This window comes from Dermochelys coriacea, chromosome 3 (assembly GCF_009764565.3).
Source record: "Dermochelys coriacea isolate rDerCor1 chromosome 3, rDerCor1.pri.v4, whole genome shotgun sequence".
NCBI classification, from domain to species: Eukaryota; Metazoa; Chordata; order Testudines; family Dermochelyidae; genus Dermochelys; species Dermochelys coriacea.
Window position 1 is genome coordinate 110,258,794 of NC_050070.1, and position 20,978 is coordinate 110,279,771.

General features: G+C 40.4%; 1 protein-coding gene across 5 annotated transcripts in view; it reads left to right on the plus strand.

Annotated features, from left to right (window-relative positions):
• The window catches only part of PHACTR2 (phosphatase and actin regulator 2), a 220,067-nt gene that overhangs the window by 73,076 nt on the left and 126,013 nt on the right, over nucleotides 1–20,978 (plus strand). The window contains exon 1 of one of the 5 annotated variants that reach the window (XM_038396945.2): nucleotides 12,493–12,756. The exons of 3 other annotated variants lie outside the window; for them this stretch is intronic. In XM_038396945.2, the coding sequence (XP_038252873.1) occupies nucleotides 12,714–12,756 (43 nt within the window). In that variant the 5' untranslated portion in view covers nucleotides 12,493–12,713. Of the gene's footprint in view, nucleotides 1–12,492; nucleotides 12,757–20,978 lie in introns of those variants that run through there. One more of the 5 variants, XM_043511139.1, reaches the window with a different exon arrangement.

Sequence of the window (20,978 nt, forward strand, 5' to 3'; positions counted from 1 at the left end):
TATATATATATATGAAGTATGGAGGAAGTGTCTGCTACTCAAGGATGAAATGGCACATTATTACATGTTTTTATTATGCAAAACATGAAAGTAGATTTGCATCCTGAGCCAGCCACTGTGTATCTTAAAAGTTAAGTTGGTATGAATATTTTCTCAAGATGGAGAATGGTTTTAGAAAAGGCACTACAAAGAAACTAGTAATGAGGAAATTCCCTCCAATTAGGGGCAACATTACTATTAAAAAATGAAAAGACAGTTTGGGGCTTAAAACAAATGTATCAAACCCAGTAGCTATAAGTCCAAGTGATCCAAACAGACAAACAAAGACAACCAGTCACTTTTCTGAATGTGAACATGGTTGTACGGTTAGATATATTAACAAGAAACCTGATCTAGTTACACCTTTTCAATGAAAATCTAAAAAAAGATGTCCATATACTCTATGGGATAAGAACAAAATCCACATTAATTTGTGGAAGATGTTTCGTAAAATTACTTGGTTTATTGTGTTTTCTTGGCTAAATAGCCTGCTTGCCTAGTCACAGTCTCTCCTGCTTTTTAGGCTTGCAGAGTACAGTGTCCGTTTTTGACAATTTGATCCATGTTATGTAAATAAGTGCATCTCAGTCAAATGCTCCCAAAATATACAGTATGGCTGATGCAATGACACACTGACATCTGCCTGCCCTTGGATCTGCTGAAGGTTCTGAAAACATGTCCTGGTACAGTGTGCGTGAATACAGCTGCTGTACAATTTTCTCAGAACTAGGAGTGGGATTTTGAATTCAATGTACAAATTCCATTAGTTGTAAAGAGGCAAGGAATCCAGTGAAAAGAAACTCTCCTGTTTCCCCTTTCCTTCCTAGCTCCCCTTTCCCTGATTATTTTGCACTGTAGTTACCATGCTTTGAATAAAACTCTTTTGTCAGGCCTGTGCTTAGAGCAGTCACTTCTGAGTAATGCAAGGAGCTCTCTATCTCTGACTGTTGTCTGAGCATGCTGCCTCTCCAGCAGTCTTGGCTCCTGTCAGTCCAAGGAGAGACAGACTGGATCTGTGACCACATAAAGACACCACTGCCCTCTCTAAGGTAAATAAGAAGCTATGCTAGCTCAGCCAGTAGAGGATACTAACAAACATGGGAGTGTGTATGATATTCCGTCTGGTAGGATGCCCATGTACAAGCGCGTTATTATCAGATGAATCCCCAGGTGTCTCTCATGGTATGCAGAGTGCTAGCCTCAGAGTGAGCAGATGGGGCCACATAGACATTGGAACTTAGTAGGGTGGAAGCTTTGTACCCACAAAAAGTGGACTGAAGGCTGTTTTCACTGCTGTCGTCTTAACTAGCATGTTAACTTATGGTAGGTCATTCCAATTGATCAGTGAAGGTTAGTATAAAGTCTTAATTGGCAAGAGAGAATCGGGATGCCCAGAAAACATCACTTCCCAGAATAGTTATGAGGAAAAATCCATGGGCCCAGATTAGCATCTGTGGTTCTGCTTGTTCAAGTAGACAGAAACAATGCTGTAGATCCCCACTTGAAAGTGTGCAGCTGCACAAAAAGCCTACAATTCCTGAACAACCAAGACTGGAGCCAGCCAGCCACCCACGGCCACAAAGAGGATGGGAACAGCAAGGAATAGGATAGGGATAGGAACTTGAGAAGATGTTTGTTCAGCATATCACCTGGGCAGCCTCTGCCAAGGGTGCTCCTAGGGAACCCCAGCTGGAGTTTAAAGCTGCTCCCCCAAAGCAGAGGGTGGTGGCTATAGTGCCACCTGATTCCTCCGACCCCCACACACTTCTGATGTGGTAAGGAAACCCTGTCTTGGGCGCAGTACTCACCCTCTAGCTATCTTAGGTACTTACGTTCAAGCAACTTACAAGCTCTGCCAGCTAAACAGTGCTGCAAATCAAATGTTTTCTTTAAAAAAGTTAGGAAATGTAAATGCATTAAGATTGCACAGTTAAAATAACCGAAAGGAAAAGCAATATTTAAGCTTCTAACAGCCATATTCATTTAGCCTCATTGCACACTAGTACTAACTATTAGTTTTGCCTGATAAATCTGTAGCTGAAAATATTATTGGTAATATCATTATATGTATACTTAAACTATACAAGATATACTCCCTGGCTGAGAAGTTACTATTGGGACTGTATAATTTGTATTTTCAGACTTTTAATGATTTTCACTACATAGTCGTATTGTTCCATTAACACTTTTTTTTGCCTTTTATTATTATTATTCCTAGGTTGCTGTAAGTGTATACGTTTGGCAAAAAGCATCCAAAATTGAGTTTATTTTGGCTCTTTTGACAAAAGTCAATGAGTCATTAAGAAGTTTCAGGCCATGGAGATAAAGTTACAGCCAGCAAGGAGGGTATTTGCCATGAAGAACACACCCAGTAATGTATCCACAAGGGATAGTGCAGCAAGGCTAGTACAGTGGTAGATATTTAAAGTGATAGATCCACAACTAGAGAGACTGGAGAATATCAATTGTTCAGGAATGTTGTGGAGATTGACTAGTTAATGTTTGTACAATGATTTGAAATTGTTCTATCAAATTAAAAACCACACTTCTGCCGGAAATGTTATCCTCTACCAGTATCACAAGTAAGATTACTACAAGTGAAACAGATTTGAGAGGGGAAAAATCCTTTTCTTTGTTTTTTCAGTTTGGCTACTTTGTGCTTTTGACAGCACTTTGAGTATAGTCAGTTTCACTGTTCCCTGACTGTGTAGTCATTCAGTTTATCAGTGTTCCTTTTCCTTTGTGTGGGTCTTGCAGCCACAGAGAAGGTGGGGGAGGAATTAAATAGGAAAATATGATTGTAAAACCACAAAAACTGGCAGGGGGACTAAGGCATAATACCTGAAATTACTCATTGTTTGAAACTGACTAGATTTCAAGTTGGGTGAAGGGGAGCGTTTCCCTTTCAGCACTCTAAGTCCTAAGTATTATTGGTATTACTCAAACTGTTCTTTCTGCAACTGAAACAGCTTGTTCTGAAAAAAGAAAAGCAGTACTTGTGGCACCTTAGAGACTAACAAATTTATTAGAGCATAAGCTTTTGTGAGCTACAGCTCACTTCATCGGATGCATTCATCGGAGCTGTAGCTCACGAAAGCTTATGCTCTAATAAATTTGTTAGTCTCTAAGGTGCCACAAGTACTGCTTTTCTTTTTGCGAATACAGACTAACACGGCTGCTACTCTGAAGCTTGTTCTGAGTAGATTTGGATTTTTCAGCCAAGTACTGCTAAAACTGCACTAAAAACATATTTCTACTTGGTGATTAAATGAAAAATGTCAGAGTAGTTCAGGTCCAAAATATGGGTTTTGTCCCCCCAGCTTGTCCTGTTCTACCTTCTGCCCTGAAGTCAAGAAGTACATCTGGTGCATGCTAGCCGATCCTTGGAAAGCTCACTGGTAAGCTTTTTAGATGGTGAAATGTGACCAATATTGCACACCAGGATTGAGCTCAAGGTCTCTGTTTCTTTGGGTAGGTGTCTTCTTCCAATACATTTATCAAATCATCCAAAGTATAGACTCTGATGCTTTTGATATGAAAGGTGTTATTCTGTTCATTATTATATCAGCATTTTCCACAAAGGTTTTTACTTAGATGGCCACTTAAAAGGTTAGCACACACTCACCTGAAATATCCATTGTATGTCCGTCTCCTGAATCCAGTCAGGATTCTTTGTTGCTTTGAGCAATTAGTTTTGGATGTTGTTTTTCCTACTCAATTTAAACAGTTCTTTTGATGTGTATATGCACTGGGTCCACTGTAGACAACCCTCGTCCCCCTTGCACCTCCTAACTTTCCAACCTACCGGGGGAAACTTCATGGGGGAGAGCCTAGTGTAGACAAGGACTACTTGTCTCCCAGCACAAATACATTTTACTTCTAAATAAGCAGCTCTCCTCCAAGGTATGTCTGCTTTTTTTTCTGACCTAAAACCCTCCTTTTGCATATTAATTGCCCTGGCTGAAGGTTTTAACCTGAGTTCAAATTCCTGTCTGCCTCGTATCTGAATTTTAAAAGATTAATATTTCCAATGGGACTACTATGATCATCTAGTCTGACCCCCTGTATACATACACCATAAACTTTTTCCCAGCTGGGGCTCCCAAATGTTCTTCTATAGGCCTCTCTTAACTATTTTGTATAAATGTCTTAATTCTGCTCTCTATAAAATTTGACTTAACAGTTTTGTGGTGACCTCTCTCAAAGACTGAAAATTTTTTAAAGGAGGGATTTAAATATACCTCTACCCCGCATACAACGCGGTAAAGCTCCAACACGCTGCTGCAGCGTGTTAAGATGCCAGGCCGAGCCGGGGCCAAGGGGTTGGATAAGGGTTTTGTTCAATATCTTCATTAATGATCTGGAGGATGGTGTGGATTGCACCCTCAGCAAGTTTGCAGATGACACTAAACTGGGAGGAGAGGTAGATAGGCTGGAGGGTAGGAATAGGATACAGAGGGCCCTAGACAAATTAGAGGATTGGGCCAAAAGAAATCTGATGAGGTTCAACAAGGACAAGTGCAGAGTCCTGCACTTAGGACGGAAGAATCCCATGCACCTCTACAGACTAAGGACCGAATGGCTAGGCAGCAGTTCTGCAGAAAAGGACCTAGGGGTTACAGTGGACGAGAAGCTGGATATGAGTCAACAGTGTGCCGTTGTTGCCAAGAAGGCCAATGGCATTTTGGGATGTATAAGTAGGGACATTGCCAGCAGATAGAGGGACGTGATCGTTCCCCTCTATTCGACATTGGTGAGGCCTCATCTGGAGTACTGTATCCAGTTTTGGGCCCCACACTACAAGAAGGATGTGGAAAAATTGGAAAACATCCAGCGGAGGGCAACAAAAATGATTAGGGGACTGGAACACATGACTTATGAGGAGAAGCTGAGGGAACTGGGATTGTTTAGTCTGCGGAAGAGAAGAATGAGGGGGGTTTGATAGCTGCTTTCAACTACCTGAAAGGGAGTTCCAAAGAGGATGGATCTAGACTGTTCTCAGTGTTCTTGACAGATCGAGGAGTAATGGTCTCAACTTGCAGTGGGGGAGGTTTAGGTTGGATATTAGGAAACACTATTTCACTAGGAGGGTGGTGAAGCACTGGAATGCGTTACCGAGGGAGGTGGTAGAATCTCCTTCCTTTGATGTTTTTAAGGTCAGGCTTGACAAAGCCCTGGCTGGGATGATTTAGTTGGGGATTGGTCCTGCTTTGAGCAGGGGCTTGGACTAGATGACCTCCTGAGCTCCCTTCCAACCCTGATATTCTATGATTCTAAGGGACAGAGGGTATCGAGGGCGATCAGGCGCTCCCCCCCCAGCCCCCAGAGTCTGGGAGGCAGGAGCTGTGGGGGGCCACTTTTGGGGGACCCGCAGTCTCAGAGTGGCCCGGGGGATTAGTGGGGGGGCCAGGAGCAGCCCGCTCCGCTTCCCTCGCCCTGGACCCAGCCGTGTCGCTTGGGGGAGGGGCCTTGGGGAAAGGGATCCCCCCCAGCACTCACCAGCAGCAGCGGAAGCAGAGCAGCCAGCTCCCAGTGGTGGTGCTCCACTGCCGTGAGTGCGGGACCTTTTCTCAACCCCCCAGCTCCCCAGCAACATTGCTGGGGCTGGGGCAAGGAAAGCAGAGCAGACTGGGGCCGCGTCGCTCTGCTTCCCGCCGCTGGTGAGTGCAGAGGATGTCCTTTCCCCAGCCTCCCCGCACTCACCGGTGGCGGGAAGTGGAGCGCCACGGCTGGGAGCTGGCAGAGTGGAGCGGGCTGGGGCCACCTTGCTCCACTTCCTGCAGCTGCTGGTGAGTGCTGTCAGGGGCCAGGGGGGTGTGGATAGGGGTCGTAGCAGTCAGGGGACAGGGAGCAGGGGGGTTGGGTGGGGTCCGGGGGTGATTAGGGATGGGGTCTCTGGAGGGGGAGGTCATGGAATGGGGGTGGCCAAAGCAAGTTCGATATAATCTGGTCTCACCTATAACGCGGTGAGATTTTTTGTCTCCCGAGGACCGCGTTATATCGGGGTAGAGGTGTATGTTCTTGTATTGTGCTCGTGCATGAGAACTAGGGACTGATGCTGACCACGCTGAAAGTGAAATCTGACCAGTCAAGTTTCCAAGCTAATGAAAATCCAAAAGGTAAAAGGAGACAAACAGCAAAAATTATGAAAAGTTAATTTCCAAATGAAAGAATTTTTAAAATAATCTAAAGTGCTATTAAAGCAGATAAATATATATTAAAAGACAGTAGATCAAATTCATTCCTGATGTAACTCCATTGTTATAAATTAATATGGTCCATGATTTTTATGTTGATGGTGTCCTTTTAAAAGTATATTCAAAAAAGTTTTTTTACAATCCTTACAGTTTACCATAACTCAGAAGTTACCACACCTTTCTTGTTTATTTTGACCATATTTAAATAATATTTAATATTTGTACAACATAGCATTTATTTATCTGCTAATAACTCTAGAAAATTACCTAAGTTCTAAAAGCAGTGGGGAGTTAAATCTGCATTTGAGTAACTGTTTTTGTCCTTCTGCTGGTATATCTTGATAGGTACCTAGCTATGATAAAGCCTTTCCTATTATAAAGTTGCACACATTTTTATTATTAAATATCATAGCCTTTCTTTATAACTTGTGACTATAATATTTAGGATCATCACTGAATCTAAATGCCTAAAAGGAGGAATAATTCTTTTACACTTCTGTAGTGTCTTTCATCTCAAAAGATAAGTTATACAGTGGGCCAAAATCCTGCTTCTGATATTCATTCATTGGAACTATTCATATGAGTGTGATGAGCAGGATTTGGCTTGTGATCCCTTCATCCATTCTTGAAACACAGCCATCTGCAAAGTCCTATTTCCCCAGTGGAAGAGCAGATTACATTTACCCTTATACATGGGCCAATTTAAGACCTATGCACTGCTTAAACCTCACTTAAGACTAATTTTGAGGTCTTAAATTGGAATTCAGTGGTGTGTAGGACTTGTACTGGCCATCTGCATCAGGGTGAGTCTTACCCATCATTATGAATAATACTCCCATTAAAGTCAATGGGAGATACTTTTATCCTTCAGTGGTAGAATTAGGCTTCTGGAATGGAACATATCAGCTGTTAACGGTGTTCACTGCAGTACGAAACACAACAGTTTAGGAAAGAAAATGAAGAACATCATATCCAATGGAGAGAGTATGAGGCAGTTGAGTAAACAATATTATTACCTACATTCAGATCTGGCCAGAACATTAGATTTAATAACCCTACTTTTGCTAAAATTGTCAAGGAATTTTTTAGTGCCTGATTATCAGAGGTGTTGATCCTCTCCCCAGCTTCCACCAACTTCCATGTAGTTCTGTGTGTTGAATGTTGGAAGACCTTTAGTGACAACAGATTGTCAGGACCTCCATTTTACATCTCTTCCAAAGACTAATCAGTGTTTAAAGATAAAGTGAAAGAAATGGCCCCAAAACACTTTTAAAACAGCTAGCTAAATTCCAAATAAATATCTTACCTGCAGTCATGTGAACCAATATGTTATTCCTTTGCATGTATAACTGCAGCTTAAAACCTTTGCTATAATGGAACGAAAATTGTAAACTGTATCATCTAAGAAATGTTACAAGCCTCAGAATATTGCAGTGTTACAAAAAGTAAATGCCAAAATAGTCAGGAAATTTTATGCCTAAATCAGAAATACTTGAAATTATGTAAATGCAGAGTTAAACACCAAACAATGCAAACATGGAGTGCATTTATTTTGTGTAGCTACTCAACTAGGAAAGTCAATGTGAGGTTGGTATTACCTCTGTGTGCAGTTAGTTTGCAAATGTTGACCCACGGAAGAGAATAAGAACATGCTATTGCTTCTAGCTGAAGTAGTTACTCCTTAGCTCAGGTGGTAAAGACCCAGGCTTTTAGTGTTGAAAGTTCCAAGTTTCAATCCCCCAATAATAAATCATCATGGGAGGCCTTTCCATAGGATTAATGGGTTGACGGCTGGATGGAGGGAAGGATGAAAGACTGTTCTTAGTGACAGGAGTCAAAGATTGTGAAGCTACTGGAGTCATGAAGATACATGTACTGTTTCTTTAAATCTGTAGCTGGAAGCTAAAAGCTAGGCAGAAAAGAGAATGGAGAAGATTATGCAGTGAAACAGAAAGAGACGGAGTAGTTCTAGAGATAATACTTGTTTTATCTATTCGAATAGAGTTCCTTATTCAGTATTGGAAACAAGAAAAATAAGGATTATTTGATGGCAGCGACCTTTTTTAATCTCTAAGAGGAAAAAACTGCCACCCTGTTATAACCAACTAATAGACCTGCTTTGAAGGCTTACCCATTGAGCAAAATCTCCCTCACATTCTATGATGATTCCTTGTTGACAACTACTTCTTGAAATCTGTCAATTAACCAGTTCTTCATCCATAAACACGTGCTATATTTATATAATATAGTGATAACTTTTTAATCAGAATGTCGTGTGGTATTAAGTCAAATGCCTTACAAAATACTTGTATTGCATCTACACAGTTACCTTTATCAACCAAACTTGTAATCTCATCAAAGAATAAAATCAGATTTCTTTGACAAGACCTGTTTTCCATAAAACTATGTTGACTGTATTAATTATATTAATATCCTTTAATTTTCTATTAACTGAATGTCATATCAGCTTTTCCATTATTTTGTCTGGGGGTGACATTAGGCTAATTGGCCTATAGCTATCTGAGGTATCCCATTTACAATTTTTGGTTACAGCAAAAGGACTCTTCCAGACTTCTGGAATTACCCAGGTATTTGAAGATTTATTAAAAATTAAAATCAGCAAGCCAGAGATCTCATCAGCCAACTCTTCTTTTGGGTGCAAATTATCCAAGCCTCCTCATTCAAAAATGTTTATTCCTAATAGATGTTACTTAAAATCCTCCTTATTTACTAAAGGACTGGAAAATACTTCATCATTTACATGTGATATGAGTATATCATCCTGCTTCTTTCTAAATACAGAATAAAAATATTTATTGAATACTTCTGCCTTTTCTGCATCATTGTTAAGAATTTTACTATCACCATCTAGTAATGGGTTTAGAACACTGCTAGGATTTGTTTTGTTCTTAGTTTACTTAAGCTCCTTATTGTCCTTAGCCCTGACAACTGTGGATAATTCCCTGACATCTTTAGCTTCCCTTATCAATTTCTGTACACCATAACTTCTAATTTATATGGATTGCTATCTATTTCCCCATTTGATAGATGTTGCTTTTAGCCAAAGTTGTCATCTTTTTTTGGGCCATTTAATAAACTTTTCTTAAAGAACTCCCAATTTTCATTGAAATTTTTCTGTTACAATTTTTCCTCCCAATCAATTTTGTTCATGATTTTCCTCAGCTTTCAGAAATTAACCCTCTGAAGTGTCATATAATATATATATATATATATATATATATATATATATATATATAAAATAGGGCTGTCAAGCAATGAAAAAAATTAATCGCGTGATTAATTGTGTGATTAATCCTGCTGTTAATAATAGAGTATCATTTATTTAAATATTTTGGATGTTTTCTTCATTTTCAAATATATTGATTTAAATTACAACACAGAATACACAGTGTACAGTGCTCACTTTATATTTTTTTTATTACAAATATTTGCACTGTAAAAAACCAAAAGAAATGATATTTTTCAGTTCCTCCATTACAAGTACTGTAGTGCAATCTCTTTATCATGAAAGTTGAACTTACAAATATAGAATTATGTACCAAAAAAGCCTCATTCAATAATAAAACAATGTAAAACTTTAGCACCTAGAAGTCCACTCAGTCCTACTTCTAGTTCAGCCAATCGCCCAGACAAACAAGTTTGTTTACATTTGCAGGAGATAATGCTGCCCGCTTCTTGTTTACAATGTCACCTGAAAGCGAGAACAGGGTGTTCGCATGGCACTGTCGTAGCCGGCGTCGCAAGATATTTACGTGCCAGATGTGCTAAAGATTCATATGTCCCATCATGCTTCAACCACCATTCTAGAGGACATGTGTCCATGCTGATGATGGGTTCTGCTCGATAACAATCCAAAACAGTGCAGACCAATGCATGTTAATTTTCATCATCTGGGTCAGATTCCACCACAAGAAGGTTGATTTTCTTTTTTGGTGGTTCAGGTTCTGTAGTTTCTGCATTGGAGTATTGCTCTTTTAGGACTTTTGAAAACATGCTCCATACCTCATCACTCTCAGATTTTGGAAGGCATTTCAGATTCTTAAACCTTGGGTCGAGTGCTATAGCTATCTTTAGAAATCTCACATTGGTACGTTCCTTGCATTTTGTCAAATCTGCAGTGAAAGTGTTCTTAAAATGAACAACGTGCTGGAAAAACATGAGGAATCCTTGTTGCACTTTAGAGACTAACAAATTTATTTGGGCATATCATCATTAGAGACTGCTATAACATGAAATATATGGCAGAATGCAGGTAAAACAGAGTAGGAGGCATATAATTCTCCCCCAAGGAGTTCAGTCACAAATTTAATAACGCATTATTTTTTAATGAGCGTCTTCAGCATGGAAGTATGTTCTCTGGAATGGTGGTTGATGCATTAAGGGGCATCCGAATGTTTAGCATATCTGGCACCTTGCAATGCTGGCTACAAAAGTGCAATGCGAACACCTATTCTCATTTTCAGGTGACATTGTAAATAAGAAGTGAGCAGCATTATCTCCCGTAAATGTAAACAAACTTGTTTGTCTTAGCGGTTAGCTGAATGAGAAGTAGGCCTGAGTAGACTTGTAGGCTCTAAAGTTTTACAATGTTTTATTTTTGAGTGTAGTTATGAAACAAAAAAACATACATTTGTACCTACATTTGTAAGTTTCACTTTCACAATAAAGAGATCGCATTTCAGTACTTGTATGAGGTGAACTGAAAAATTCTATTTCTTTTGTTTATCATTTTTAAAGTGCAAATATTTGTAATAAAAATAATAATATAAAGTGAGCACTATGCACTTTGTATTCTGTGTTGTAATTGAAGTCAATATATTTGAAAATGTAGAAAAAAATTCCAAAAATATTTAATAAATTTCATTTGGGATTCTATTATTTAACAGTGTGATTAAAACTACGATTAAGTTTTTAATCGCGATTAATTTTTTTGGTTAATCGCTTGACTTAACTTCGATTAATTGACAGCCCTAATATATATATTGCCGTTTGGGACACTCCTCTGTTTGCCCACATTGAAAGTAATCAGGACATGATCACTAGTCCCAGTCAATCACCAACTTCCAATCCAATGATTAGTTCATTTTAATTCATGGATACAGCTTTGTCTTAATACTTCAGATATTGCACAAACACTCCCCCATAGCCACACCACAAATGCAGAATCTGAAGTGCATAGAGACTTTTTTTAGGAATATAGTGTATGTGGGTGTGAAATAATGGAAAACCTGCCCAAAACATCCAGCTTTGGTGAAATTAGTGGCTCTCAATAATCCTGATCCTACAAGCTGTAGCACAAGAGCAGACCCTTATACCAGCATAGAAGTACTGTGGAAATCAGTGGGGTTCTGCATGTACCCAGGAGTCCTCCTATATGGAGCAATTTGTGCGGTCAGGGTCAGTTATTTTATTCTACATTTTTTTAACATACCAGGTAAGATCAGGACATCCCAGTATTTAACTTTGATGTCTTTTACAACTGAAATATGGGTATGTTTTAGGCTGACCAGATAGCAAGTGTGAAAAATCCGGACGGGGGTGGGGGCTAATAGGAGCCTATATAAGAAAAAGCCCCAAATATCGGGACTGTCCTTATAAAAATTGGGACATCTCCTTACCCTAGTATGTTTTGGGCTGTGGGGAAATGGTTGGTAATGGATTTGGGCTTCTAGTGGCATCAGGAGGTTCTACTGATTAAACTTAATTTTTCTGAATGTATCTTTAATTAAAGATTTAAAAAAAAAATAAAAAAAAAACCCTTCCCAAGACCGTATCCATCTATAAAGTGCAGGGACCTGTGAGGAGAACTATAATGCCTCCGCGCGCGTGTACGTGTGCTGTGGTTGCTATTCCATCCTAGCACCACCAGAACACAGAGAACTCAGGTTTCAGAGTAGCAGCCGTATTGGTCGGTATTCGCAAAAAGAAAAAGAGGACTTGTGGCACCTTAGGGACTAACGCATGTATTAGTCCTTTGAGGTGGGGGAGATAAAGAGGGATAAGACCACGAAAGAAAAGCGGACCTTGTTAAATTTAAGCACCATGTCTAAATACTTCATTAGTTCTCCTTCAAGCCCTATAGGATCATTTAACATTGCCCCCTTTCTGTTAGAGGAGAGTAGCTTAAAACTCCAGGCTGTTGCTGGGATGGTCTCTGTGTGGCTGTACCAGCAAGGGACGCCCTCCCCGTGACCTTTGACCCTCCGCAGAATCTGCATAGAGGAATGACAGGCACTCGGCTGAGCAGGACCAGTCGCGAGCCGGGCTGCAGCCGGAGGAGGTGGACTTGCAAAGCAGCCTGCGAGCGGAGGCAGGAGTTGCAGTGTGGTAGTGAAAGAGCAAGCCCCGGGAAAAGGTGAAATGAACCCTTGGAAATGTCTGTGGCAGAGAATACATGAGCAAAGGACCAAGCGAGCTGCATGATTGTTGGACAGCGGCCCTCTTAAAGGTTAAGAAATGGGCCAGACCTCAGTCTCCTCGCTGCCTGAGCCAGCCGGCGGTGAGTAGCGCGGGGAAGCGGCAAGCGAGCGAGCCATTCCGCCGGACTCCCCACGGGGGGTGTTTGGTGCGCTCTGTGACTGTTGTTTTCTCAGTGGAAGAAAAGTCAGATTGCAGCGAGTTAAACAAGCTGCAGCGTGACCCGTTCCCGTAGATGGACGGAACAGCAGCGCTGCACCAAATTCCTTGTCAAAGAAAAAGTAAAAAGAACGGGAGGACTTGTGGCACCTTAGAGACTAACAAATTTATTTGCGCATAAGCTTTCGTGCGCTACAGCTCACTTCATCGGATGCTGTAGCTCACCAAAGCTTATGCTCTAATAAATTTGTTAGTCTCTAAGGTGCCACAAGTCCTCCTTTTTCTATTTGCGAATACAGACTAACACGGCTGCTACTCTGAAAGAAAAAGTAGAAAGCCTTTGGGGTTGCATGCAGCAGAGTTTGTCTTAAAGGCACAGGGCACTCTTTTCCTAAAAGGATGCCTTCGTTTGGTGTTATTTGAATACCCCTTTATTGGTTTCACCTTGGTTAGATCTGGAACTACCCTTTTTGAATATAAAAAGTTAACTTGATCATAATATATATCTATAGCTCAAGGAATCACACATTCCTTACTGTCTTTTTTTTTTTTTAAATCAGAAACTATTTGTCTAAGATGCAAGAAAAGAGTGCTTTTGCTGTTCTGCTTTGAAACATATGGAAAAGAACAGTATGCTATGGAGTTCTGCTGTCTACAGAACTTCTTAATGCCTATTCTAAATGTATTAGCTTTGGTTTGATGCATATATTTCCTTCTCTGTTTCTCCCCCCCCCCCCCCGCTCTGCTTCCACAGAATACAAACACTGTCTCGCCATACCAAAAGTTTTTAATTCTGCACTAATATATATATATCTTTACTCATCATTCATTTGAATTTTTAAAAAAGCCATCAAGGCATAAATGACATGTAACCAAAGAGTGTTTCTCTGAACACATTAACAGGCTCTCTCTGAGTTGCAATGCGCTGTTTCTTTCCTCTCCCCTTCTCTGCCCATGTAATTTTTTTTTAATTAAAGAAAGGAAGGAAGGGGACCTTTGGCACTTATCCCAGCAGTATGGCTAGAACCCACCCATCTGTTTGCTCTTGGCCCTCTTACAGTTTATGTGTAAGCTGACTGTTAAAAGAAATGTTAGTGGAATTTTTTAAAAATTTTGGTTGTTTCCAAATTCACTTTTTGAAGATTAATATTATATATTTGATACTTTGGGGCAAAAGCATGTTGATATAACCTAGTGTGTTTTAGTTACGGAACAAAAGATCGGCTAACCCCAACAACAATAAAAGAGAAGGGAATGTAGAATCTAAATTAATACCAGCAAGGTTTGAAATTTCCAGTAAAAATTTCAGTGTACTCAGAGCTTTTTTTTGAACACCTCTTCCTCTTGCCATCCTTTAAAATAAGCAAACAAACAAACCCTGTGGTGAGGCTGACCACTCTGTATATACTTTGCATTTGTTTCCAAGTGTGTTCAGTGACACAGATAATGGGAACCTTTTGCAAATCAAGATACTGTATATCAAACGCTCTTTTCCCTTCTTTACTGTCAGTTTATTCATGGTGCTGTGGGGTATTAGAGAACGGTTTTATAAAAACATGGAGGTTTTCTGGAAAAATGTATCATGTTGCAGATGGTATAATTTTCAGTTCCCACCATGCATGAGCCTAGTAAAATTATCTGTGTAAGAAAACTTTGATTATTCCCTCTCTAGATTCACTTAATCTTCTATGAATATATGTTAGAGAAATTTGGCCATATTTTTAAAGGTCTCACCCAACAGCAAGCACATTAGAATTTCATCAAGGTAGCTGTTGTTAGGAAACAAATTTAAGGAAACGGAAGCCTTAGATAAAGTTTTTATTAAACTTCCTTTACAAAAACATGTTCAAAATGTTGTGTGTAAATTTGTTTTGGGTGTGGTTAGGGGGTGGGGTTTGTATATCTTGAAACATATTACTTGTCTATATTCTCCAAGGTGCACACTGATGAAGAATAATTGTACTGGTTTTCAGTAAGTGAAAGTTCAGTAAGTAAGTTAAGTGATCACTCTCCTTACAGTGTGTATGATAATCCCATTGTTTCATGTTCTCTGTGTGTGTGTGTGTGTGTGTGTGTGTGTGTGTGTGTGTATATAAATCTCCCCTCTGTTTTTTCCACCAAATGCATCCGATGAAGTGAGCTGTAGCTCACGAAAGCTTATGCTCTAATAAATTTGTTAGTCTCTAAGGTGCCACAAGTACTCCTTTTCTTTGTACTGGTTTTATAACTAACTTAAAAAATCTCAGAATCCTCTTTTAATTGAAAACAGCATTTTCACTTCAGAGCAACAGAAGAAAACCCGCTGGAAAATGTACATTTTGATGGTACTTTGTGGTGCTGCAAATGAGTTATACTAATTGTAAAAATTTTAACTGACAAGCATACTATCCTCATGAATCTTGAATTAGAGGTAACCTTGTCTGAATACCCTTATAATATGATATTGATGCCGCTTTCAGAAAGTTTCGCAAAACTGCAGTAAGCTTCTGAAAATGTCTGGGAAGTATATTCTCAGCAAGAAACCCTTGAGATAAATACGTGGGTGGGTAGGTCCTATGGAGTCTGTTTTTCTATCTAGTTTATTTTACAGGTCTGGTTTGGATGTTTAAAAAGTCATAAGCTTTTGCGGCCAAATCCTGTTCCACTGAACTCAATGAAATGACTTCCTTTTGACTCCAGTGGAGCTGGGTTGCCCCCTAATGAATAGACAGGCCAAAAATCTTTATTCAATTTGATATACCAGCCAACTACAAGCTGTATAAACCATTGACAATTGCTAGAGATTAGAGAGTTAAAGGAGAGCTTTATCACTTATACACAGGGGATGCAAATCTGTTTTAGTACTAAGGAATCAACAGGGCATTCAAACCCTTAGCCACCCAAGCAAAAGCACCTGTGAAAGAGCATGCCCTGGCCTGGGGCTGTAACGAGGGTTGCCAACCCTCCAGGATTGTCCTGGAGTCTCCAGGAATTAAAGATTAATCTTTAATTAAAGATTATGTCATGTGATGAAACCTTCAGGACTACATCCAACCAAAATTGGCAACCGTAGCTTCACCCTCTTTCTCATCCAAGCTAACATTTAGGCTCTGATTGTGCAGTATAATTTTCTAGTGTGGACTGTGTTGTGCCTGTGTGATGTTAAGGGTCCAGCATCTGGGCACCAGAGATTTGAACTACAGGATCACGTTTCAGAATTGGGGCCTTAGATTTGCTCAAGAAGCAGAAATTTGTTCAGTACAGAAAAAAATTAAAATGAAAGTTCCAGGGGGTTCTTGCCTAGAAAATGGGAAGTATCAGTTCTAATTACCTACATTTTTGATTATTTATTTTAAATCAAAAGATTTTTTTTTTAAGGGGGCAGGGAGAGGACCCTGAAAAGTAAGTTTGTTTGGTATTTATCTGGAAATGTGTGTTTAAAATGCGTAGACCCAAGAAAGGAGGGCCCCAAATACATTTTGAGTGTTTCCCATGGGTGTCTTGCAAGATGAGGGCCTAAACCTAAAACCAGAGCTAGCATCAGTTCTGTAACAGGTTGTCCTTTCCTCCCTGAGTACGAAGTTTGCATTTCCATGTCCGTCTCCCATCCGTGACCATATCTCCCAAACCACCTCCTTCCTACACAGCAATGCTCCCTAGCACCTTACATTATCCAGACCTTGCCGGAGAGAAAGAAAACTTGCTACAAGAGTAAAATCACTTGCTGTGCCCCTGACTCAGCAAAGCACTTAACAGTGACCTTAAAGGGACTTATGCACATAGTTAAGGTGACACACCCTTTATTTATTTATTTATTTATTTATTTTCTTAAACCACTCATCACTTTTCCTTTGCATAAATATATCTTTCCTCCTGTAATTTTAGTGTCTCTTTCCCCTCTGGTTAGCTTATTTCTTTTACTCTTTCTTCTCATTAAGGACCTATTTCTGCTCTCATTGATTCTGTTTACACACATTGCCTTCACTGGTGTGTGTTCAGGTTTACACTGGTGTAAAAGAAAGGAGGATCAGATCTGAAATCTGTTCTTTCCCCTAACCCAGAGGCAGTCAAACTGCAGCCTGCAAACCACTGGCAGAGCAGTTGCTGGCTGTCTTTAGAGAGCTGGCTGGTCACATGGAGCTGGCTTCTCCGCCTTCGCTCCAGCTGCTCAAACACATTTAAAAGGTTTTTCTAGAGTTCTTTTTCCGTGTATGCCCTTGCTCTAGCTGCATAGAAGATGCTTTGTAAATGTGACTGTTAGGGAAAGTGGGCAGTGCAACTGTAAAAGGTGAGGGGGACGGTGGGTCCAGTAGATAACCTCTGTGTTGAAACGTAGCCCACATTGTAAAAAAAAAAAATAATAAAATAAAAAAAAATAAAAATTGAGAACATCCTGCCTTGGTTCCTCTTCCTTCCTCCTCTCTGATCTTTCCCAAGCCTGACAGTACATTCACTGAGTGATGTTCAGGGACTTTGCTTTGCACTCGAGCTGATCAGTGCAACTGTCACTTCTGCTTTCTGTCCAGCAGATCAGTGGCTTTCAAGAAAGGAGAAGAGCTGCTGACCACTGATGGGAAGCAGCTTTTATAAGTAGTTCTTGTATTGCTTGGTGCCAGCCACTTAGTACCATGAGGGTGGAGACTTCTCATATGGAAGAGTGGGAGCCACAATGGGAATGTAGCACTCTAAAGCCCTTATCCCTGGAGCTGAAAAACTATAGCCCATTGGATCCTGCTATTTGTTGAGCTTGGCATTCTGTGCAGGCATTATCACGGGTCAAAAGTTAACTTGTTTCTCAGCCTGCTTATTTTTCTCTCTTGGGGCTAGGGGCTTCCTGTTAGTTGACACAGCAATCACATCTTTTCCTGTGGCTGGCCAGAGGACTTGCAGCTTGTTTTGACCAGCCAGCCACATCACCAGCAATATTTTTTCAGAATGCAATGGAAAAGGTGATCTTTGTTTCTGTGAAAGAACAAAGCTAGGTATCAATAAGCAACTCAATTGTTTCTAAAAGCTGTGTAGTGTAGACAAAGTCTATGAAGCAGGGCTTAAATCTGGTTACTGGTGTGCCAGAAAAGCTGGCTTTAACCATGTCATAGCCCCAGAAGGCAGGGATATGGAGTCGCTTCACCAGGGAAAAGCAGTACACAACTCCAGGAGGAGGGCTGTGGACTCCCTTTAGCTAGGGTAAGGATTTGGTCCTGAAGAGCCAAGGGAAATTGTATATTTATAAATACTTAAGAAATTGGACCCCAGGAAGGGGGAATATTATGTTAAATAATTTGGTCTGGGAACAAATTATTGTAGAAATGCAAGAGGGAATTACAGGTGGTATGCTTGCAATGCCATGAGAGGGCGTGCTCCAGGGTTGTGCCCTGCCACAAACAACTAGGAGCTAATGTCCAAAAATCAGATGCACCCAAATTACTCCATCAAACTGAGGTGCTTCCATTGCCCCCACTCATCCTCCTCTGCTCCCTCTTTCTAAAAAACAGAGACGGAGGGAGCCTGACAAAACAGACAACCGTTGCAGAATGAACAGAAAGTCAACGAATTCAGGCTTTTCCCCAACTGGGGAAGTGAATTTTATAGCCAAGGAGCTCTCACTGAAAATGCTCTGTCTGCAAACCTCCTCACAGAGAACTTTGGGACCGTTAGTCAAGCACCTCATCTGATCTCATCTGCTACTCTTTTGTTTATATGGGTTAAGAATTGGTCTCTGAGACAACTAAGACACAGTCCATTTAAGGCTTTATAGGTTAAAACCAGCCCCTTCGATTTAACCCAGAAACAAACTGGATGCCCATGTAGATCAGAGAGTATTGGTGTAATGCAGTGTGCTTTTTTGCAAGGAAAAAACCCTTTGCAAGCGGCTGTTGGACATTGTATACTAGATATCCATCTGCTTGGAGTTTGCACTGAGACCCTGATAAACAACACAAGGGATTTCAGTTCTCAGTGATTGCACAGACTCAGGCAATAAGGGCTTTCTGATAAGTTCAGAGATTTGTTCTGTACTGTTTTTTTTGTTTTGTTTTGGTTTTTTTTACGTTTTTTATCATAAACACAACACGGTTATGTGGATTTTAAGGTGGGAAGGGTGAGTGTCGATAGTTGTGTTTTGAAAAGTCTTGACAAAGAGATTGAGAACAGTTTTTCTAACTTGATAAACGCATTGGAACTTTCTTCTCATTTATATGCAGGCTCCTTTATGCTGCTTTGGCAGGTAAAGGGGCCGTGAAGGGGGTGTCAATACTATTCAAACTCTGACAAACTATTGGACATTGTCTGAGTTATGAGAAATAATGAGATACGGTCTAAACTATATATGCAGTATACTAGGTGTGAGCTGTGATTCTGACAGTCAAATTTATGCTGGCACGAATGTATCGTTCCCAAGCAGGTCAGTGATTGGGCAGGCAATACGTTTATTAGCCAGTGTTATTCAGTGGGGGTAGGATTGAGAGTCAGAAGATGGAAGTTCTATTCTGTGCCACTTGCTCACCTCTGTCACTTTGGGCAAGTCCAGGCACCTTTCTATACTTCATTTTCACCCATCTGAGAGAGAGTCATGCGTACCAATCTTTGCACAGTGCTTAGAGAACTACTCATGAAAAGTACTACCAGGCCCTGTCCTATTTTTATCATGTATCTTTTGGGTAAAATTTTCAGAAGTACTTAAATAACTTGGGAGCCTAAATTCCAATGACTTTCAATAAGGCATTTTGAGTCTAAATCACTTTTGAAAATAGGACTTAGGCTCCTAAGTCACTTGGATGCTTTTGAAATTTTACCCTACATCTTACTTTTTTTTTAGTATCTCAAAAATGTATATTGGCTGTTCATACTTTTTAAGGCCAGAAGGGTCTATTAGATCAGTGGTTCTCTAAGCCGGTCCGCTGCTTGTTCAGGGAAAGTCCCTGACAGGCCGGACTGGTTTGTTTGCCTGCTGCATCTGCAGGTTTGGCCGATGTGAGCTGCGGGAAGGGCAGCCAGCACGTCCTTTGGCCCGCACCGCTTCCCGCAGCCCCCATTAGCCTGGATCGGCGAACCGCGGCCAGTGGGAGCTGCGATCGGCTGAACCTGTGGACGCGGCAGGTAAACAAACCGGTCCGGCCCGCCAGGGGCTTTCCCTGAACAAGTGGCGGACCAGCTTTGAGAACCACTGTATTAGATCATAACCTGGCCTTCTAAATGACACCCAGTTACCCCTACACGTGACAGTGACCCATTTCATTTTTGAAAATGAGACTTAGGAATCTAAGTCAGTTAGGTGTGTGTGAAAATTTTTCCCATTATCTCTTATATTGGAGTGTTCTGGTACTGCAGTCCATTGAGTACAGATGTATATTCAGGAAATGTCCAGTGCATATTTTGTTCAGAATGTTTGATTCTTCTTTAGAGGAGTGTGGGTGTATGTCTGGATTTGTCTTTTGTTTTGACTTTTTAGAATTTGTGAGGACATTTAATGCTCATGAAAGTAAAGGACTCAGTGCTGATTTTGAGCCAGAGGGATTGTAAACACACACATCCTAAAGTTTCTCCCATTAACTCTCCCAATGTATCCGAGTCCCAAGCCTCAACAAGCTTTCAATTCCACTCTGTAGCTCTTGCACACACAGCCTGCTAACTGTGATGGATTTTTTGTTAATATTGGGGTATGGACAAATGGGAACTAGAATGTGACCACAAAATTCATTTTCCTTTGCCAACTAAGTTGAGATTTCAACCCGTCTTCAGAAGTGAAAGTCACTGCTTCCCTTAAGTTTTGAACCTTGGCACACACATCTGGTTCTTAACCTGAAAGAAAGATGCTATCTGCCTTGCTGTTTAAGGAAAACTGCACTTCTGAAACATTCTTTTCATTCAACCCTTTCTTTTCAGCCATAAATAAACCTGATTGGACTTCACATACAGTAAATAACTTTTCCATTTTTTTCATTCTTACGTCTGGAATCACAAAAAAGGTGCAGCATAAGAGGAAAAACTAGGAAGGCTAATAGTTTTGTTGTGAATATGAGAAATAGCCGCCTCTATACTGACTTGAACCAAGTTTTATCTTACCAATCCTATGTTGTTTTTTATCTTTATTTTTTTCCCACAGGACTAAACAATGGGAAATTTAGGATTGTGCCCAGATAATACTGAGGCTATGGGTACACAATG